We start from the raw sequence: 5,989 nt of genomic DNA on the forward strand, positions 1-5,989 counted from the left end.
TAAAGGGAAAAAATAATGGTGAATCTGGAAGAGATAGACAATAGTAGTTATAGTGATAGTGGAGGAAGAGGAGGTGGCGGCAGCAAAAAAAAATGTGGAAGAGGAATGGAAGTGATGGTATAAGAATTTTTGTGTAAATATGTAGAGAACTTTGTGTAAATAATAAAACTTGAGGGTTTTAAATTTAGTGTCATTAATACTAATATTAAAATTGTCACATTTACTCAATATTTAAAACTTGTGTCACTCTTTTTTAGTTTTGAAACTTTTTTGTCACCCTCAATTAATTTGCCCATGTCAACAGATAAGAAGTTTTCTGAGCAAGTCAGTTTCAGTTAACATACAGCAGTGCATTTACATCAGCAGGGTACGCAGAGCAATTTCTACATAGGCACTTGACTCTAACCTGTATATACAATTTAAAACTTTTTAACAGACCTTGGCTGAATATCTTACGGTTAGCATTCTTCCACATCTCAAAGCCCTCCTGACATCTAAAAAGGTCCAGTATGGCTGTAAGCAAAGGCTTTCTGCATTGTACCTAAAGCACTAATTGTCGGATAGTCAGCTCAGCTCGAAGATGGAGAATTCCATTGATGAAGTATAAACTATCTTCAGCAGTAAAAGCAGTCCAAGGTATGCCAAACAAATTCCTGTATCCAACAGCCTTGCCACCCGTGAATGTGTAATTCCCCTTGTATTTGCTCACATATTCCTCAGTTGGCTTTGTCCGAGCTGCAAACTCATAATCCACTGCAAATGACACTGCCCCCTTCTCTTGCATGCCTAGAAACAACCCGAAGCAATGGAACGCACTCTGTTGATCCATGTTACAATGAGCTGATAGGAAAAAACCCTGTCCACCCAAATGGAAAGCCTGCGAGTAAACTCTACCAGAAGGAAAGAGATTATTGCATTCGTCCCGTTTTAAATCTAGGTAAACAATACATTGCTGACGAGGCAGTTCAAACTCAACAACTTTAACTGGTCTATACTTGTAAGCACGCTCCACAAAACGATGGTGTGATGCATTGCCCTCCTCAGCAGCAAGAGAACGCTGACGGTATGGTGCTTCAGCTTTGAAAAATAAAGCCTCCAGGACATCCTTGGAAGCTAGTTCAGGATCAAAATCATTACAAGTTAGAACTTTCTTCAGCTTCCTGCATGTCATGTATGGAAAACGAATGAGGCGACAAAGATTTGAGCTAAATATTTCACGCCGTTGCTCCAAGTTTGGGTAATGGATACGAGCCCACTTTAACACAAAGTCATAGACAGCATCCTCTGAAGCAACCAGAAGATTGTCATTGGAGAGAACAGCCTCAATCCCTGCAAGAGGCAAGTTCAACACCTCTTCTTGGAACCTGGCAAGGAATTTAGGATAAAAGTTCAGATGACAAACCATAAAAAAACCATATATAAGGAGTGAACAAGTTTCTGATATATAGGTCAAATCGAAAGCATTCCGAAATCTGATACTAGAAGCCCTTTATTGATGGGCAAGATTGGAGGTCCTTTATTTCACTAGTTAGAAATGAAACAAACAGGAAAATATTAACAGCTAATTTATAAAGCCCGAAATGGGCAATAAAATGAAGTGTTAGCGAAAAGCACAGTCATCCTGAAATAAGCACTAGCTCGTGATACAGAAGACCGTTGAAACTGATGAAAAAACTTATTTCCAAGAAAACAATAGTAAGCCTCGATTTCAATCAATAAAAAAAACCATTTTTTGGAAGAGCTCTTACTTGGTGATATCCTTGAAACGCGCAGCAAGAAACTGTTTTGCAGCATCTGTCAGTGGCAGAACTGCATCAGCCATTAAAACACTAGAAGGAAGATCCAAATATAGCAAAGCTGATTCACATGTCATGGGAAGATTCCGCAGTAAACGGCTGCAGTGTCTCATGCATGATGCGACCTCAAATTTGTCAGCAGCCATAAGCACATCAAGCAATGCACTAGGTGTTATCGTAGACAATGTATTGCTATACATGAAATTTAGCAAGTCCATGAAGGCGGCTTCTTCTGCAAAAAAAGATCAACAAAGGTGGATGTGAAAAGAAGAAAATTTGTGATCTAAAAACTATGTTCACTAGTTAAAGTAACTATATAAAGAATCTCCTTTAAATATGCTTAGAAAGCAAAACAAGCAGTAGTGCTTAGAGCATGTTATTAACTTTGAAAACATACGAGTAGACAATCAATGCCTCACACCAATACTTCTACGAGTATCAAACACGATTCTTGTTCTGGTGCCCAATTCTTCTATATTTTAGAATGATTCATCAAGACAGATAAAAAAGTGGATACATTTAGAATATACCTTTCTATATTTATTTATTTTTCTTTTTTAACATTTCTACTTTTAGCCCTTAATGATATGTCCGAAAAGAATTGACATGGCTTTCAAGACTAGTAGATACTATAGGTACTTTAGGGATGTTATGTATTTAACTTATGTGTCAAAAGTTTTTCTTTCTTAAACTACAAGTCAATGAAATCCCATCTGATAAATTCAAAGGAGGGAGTATAAGAATCACCTTCATCAAAACCTATTCTAACAATTAAAACAACCCAAAAAACTCAATTTTCATTTAAGGTTTAATTAATATTGCTCTCTAATTGCACATCCTAATCATCACACACTTGTACTTGAAATGTCAAATCAAGTGCACAAGAGGTGGCTAGTCTCTATAAGTAGGAATACAGCACAACATGCTTTTTTTTTTTCCTTTTTTTGGGGTTAAGGTGGGGGGGGGGGGGGGGTTTTGTTAAGTAACACAGAACACGATATAGTAGAGTTTACAAGCAATTCCAAGCTTTCTAGCCTGAACAAATGAAGTATGAGATAGCTAATAGACACATTTAAAGCTCAGACAATACAACTGTATCCAAATTCTGACATGGACATCATCAGGTTAATATTACTACTAAATGAGGACAACTTTCTAATGAAAAGGACAATACAATGAAATGAGAACATACAAAACCACAACTAAAAATCTTAATGCTAACCTGAGGCATGGATTTGTACAGTAACATGCCGCTGCTCTGACTCTCTCATGCCGTTGGAGAATAGCTATGAAGAAAACAAAAACAAGTCAAAAAATGAGCAATCAAGAGTTCCTGATTAAGCTATAAGTCTATAACACGGTATTAAAGACTCCTAACCTTGTAAAAGAATGGACTTTTTGCAGCCAAAATAGGAGAACTGATGTGTATACTTCTAATTTGAAGCCCAGTTGCAGAGTCCATGCTTGTGGACGAGTCAGTGCTCTTAGAAGCTTCGCCATCACCTTTAAAATGCCGTAAGCTTGTCTCAAAAGGAAAAAGAACAGAGAAAGAGAAAAAGAACCACACAATGATAAAGGAACTTATGTTTCACATGCCGTTACATTGTAACAAAACTCAAATTTCAGATTATGCACACAAAGATGTCACCAGATTGCCTAGAAGAGTGATAGCCATGTTAGAATATCTCTTAGATTCTCATTTATCAGAATCTCATGTTAAACTGTTAGAATATTTAAATAGCAATACACCACCAACAACATACCCAGTGAATCCCACAAAGTGAGGTCTAGGGAGGTAGAGTGTACACAGACCTTATACCTCTTGGATGTAGAGATATTGTTTCCGGAAAGACCCCTTACTCAAGTGAAACAAATCAAAGTAGTAATGGAAAGGAAAAAGAACAATAGGAGAAAACATGACAACTAATAGGAAAGCAGTGCAATGCGAAGCAACATACAAGGAACTTTAACATCAACAACATAGTGCGATCACCTAAACTTAGTAAACATCTGATGATACACCAAAGGCCAAGAACTACATTAAATAGCAATAAAATAATGGAAATGAGATAATTTGGTCCACGGTGGGGAAGTGCATAGGTAGGTACCAGGGTGATTAGCGGTCTGTGCAATGCTAGATGGAGATTCCTCAGCCATTGCAACAGCTTCCTCATCTTGGTTCTCATAGGCAAGAACATCTTCTGTGTCCAACATATTACAATTCAAAACCTCCTCTTCACGTTGTGTGAGCACGTCCACATCTGAATGGTTTATGAGATGAGCATCCACTAGAGAGAAATAACAACAACATAACCAATGCAACCCCATAAGTGAGCTCTGGGGAGGGTAGATTGTACGCAAACATTACCCCTATCTCGTGGAGGTAGAGAGAGTGTTTCGGAAAGACCCTTGGCTCAATCTCAAATGCATACTTGATAGCTGACAAGCTTAAGTATGATTTTGAACAACAAACAAGCTTAATTTTGCGGTAGAGGGAAAATTATACTCCCCCGGTCTCAATTTAAGAGTCTTAGTTTGGCATGGAATTTAAGAAATACAAGGAGACTTCTGAATCTTATCGTCTTAAATTAAAGATGTGTTTAGTACTACAAATCTTGTGGTTTTATACTTGCCATGTAGAATGTAGGAATTGAAAACTTACTAAATATAAAAAGGAACTGTCCCATAAAGAAAAGTCAGTCAGTTAAATTGGTACAAAGAATGGTATTTACGGCCATATAAATTAAAAGGGCAGCCCAATGCACTAGAGCTCCCACTATGCACGAGGCCTAGGGAATTACCAGAGCACAAGGGTCAATAATACGCAGTCTTACCTTTGCATTTGTTTCCATAGCTTGAACCATAACCCCCTAGTCACATCGCAACAATTTTACTAATTACTCTAAGACTTCCCCTCTATAAATTCAAATTCTACATTTTGCATCTATGTAAAAGCCCAATCCTCACATGCATTAACAAAAAGAAGATAAAAAATAAAAATAAAAAATCACGCATTTCTGTGTAAAAATAATAACCCTTAAAACAAAAAAATGCAAATTGAGCATCAAAATACCAAAATTACACGCATTTAAAATCAACAAAAACCCAAAATTCCAACAAAAAAATTTAAAACCCTAAATGGAATTATAGAAGTAACCATTTTCTTTGTTGATTTCTTCTCTCCTCCGCTTGCGTTTGCGGGCCCAATCAACGATACTAGAACAACCCTCACCGTCTGATTTGGAATCCGGAACAATCTGGACCATCAAAATCCGATCGGAGAAATTGCTGTCGTTGAAAGCGAAACCGAAATCGGATTCGGTATTCGGCCCGTAACCACGAGAGAAATCTGAGTCCATTTTCGCTTCGTTATGGTTGCGGGAATTTGTGAGGAGGATAATAATAATATATCAATATTATTATGGATATGATCAACTTGTGTTATTTTTTTCTTCAATGTTTTGGGTAAAATAGTTTGGTGAACCTTATACTATGGATTTGTTATCATGTGAATACTCATCTTTGCATTCGATCCTTCAACTCAATAAAATTACTATTAGAATAAGACATGTATAGTCATGCCTGTATGAGTAAACACATTAAATTTAAAAATATTTTTAAAAATTAAAAAAATAATATTTTTTAAATATTTAACATTTTTCAGTTTTTTAAATTTAATTTTTTTTTTTTAAAAAGGCCCTCCCTTTCCCCAACCTCGTGCAGCACCCCACCCCCAACCCCACCATCCCATCCAGCACCCTCCCCATCCCCCACCTCGTTTCCCCCACCCTCTTCCCGTCCTTCACCCTCCCCCACCCCCACATCTTCTACCCTCCCCCAAGCAACACAACCACCACCACAACAACATTCCCCCTTCACCCCCACCCTACTGCAGCATTACAAAACTCGATCAAGACCTCCAGCATTACAAAATTCCATTACAAAAAGTTTTCTTATCTAAGTCCATCTCCATTAACATCTTTGGTCAATTTTTATATTAAATTTTAGCTTTTGGGAAAGATTTGATCAAGACACCATGGAATCAATTCAAACCAAACACTATGGAATCAATTCAAAAAAATCCTCAAATTTTAATTGCATTCCAATTTGATCATGGAATTAGATTCTGCTAACAAAATCTCAAAGACATCAGTTACTCTTAATTTGACTGATCAAACAAACTCAAAAAGTAG

The 5,989-nt window shown here is 37.1% G+C and overlaps 1 protein-coding gene across 1 annotated transcript; it reads right to left on the reverse strand.

Moving 5' to 3' along the window:
* Positions 1–230: 230 nt before the first annotated feature.
* On the reverse strand, positions 231–5,365 carry LOC107850972 (BTB/POZ domain-containing protein POB1). Its single transcript, XM_016695835.2, has 6 exons — positions 4,954–5,365; positions 3,905–4,057; positions 3,175–3,299; positions 3,019–3,082; positions 1,749–2,028; positions 231–1,364 (listed from the first exon to the last, which is right to left on the reverse strand). Exons 1-6 carry the CDS (start codon positions 5,153–5,155, stop codon positions 542–544), a joined length of 1,647 nt encoding a protein of 548 aa, XP_016551321.1. The 5' UTR covers positions 5,156–5,365; the 3' UTR covers positions 231–541.
* Positions 5,366–5,989: the final 624 nt, after the last annotated feature.

This window comes from Capsicum annuum, chromosome 12 (assembly GCF_002878395.1).
Source record: "Capsicum annuum cultivar UCD-10X-F1 chromosome 12, UCD10Xv1.1, whole genome shotgun sequence".
Lineage (NCBI taxonomy): Eukaryota > Viridiplantae > Streptophyta > Magnoliopsida > Solanales > Solanaceae > Capsicum > Capsicum annuum.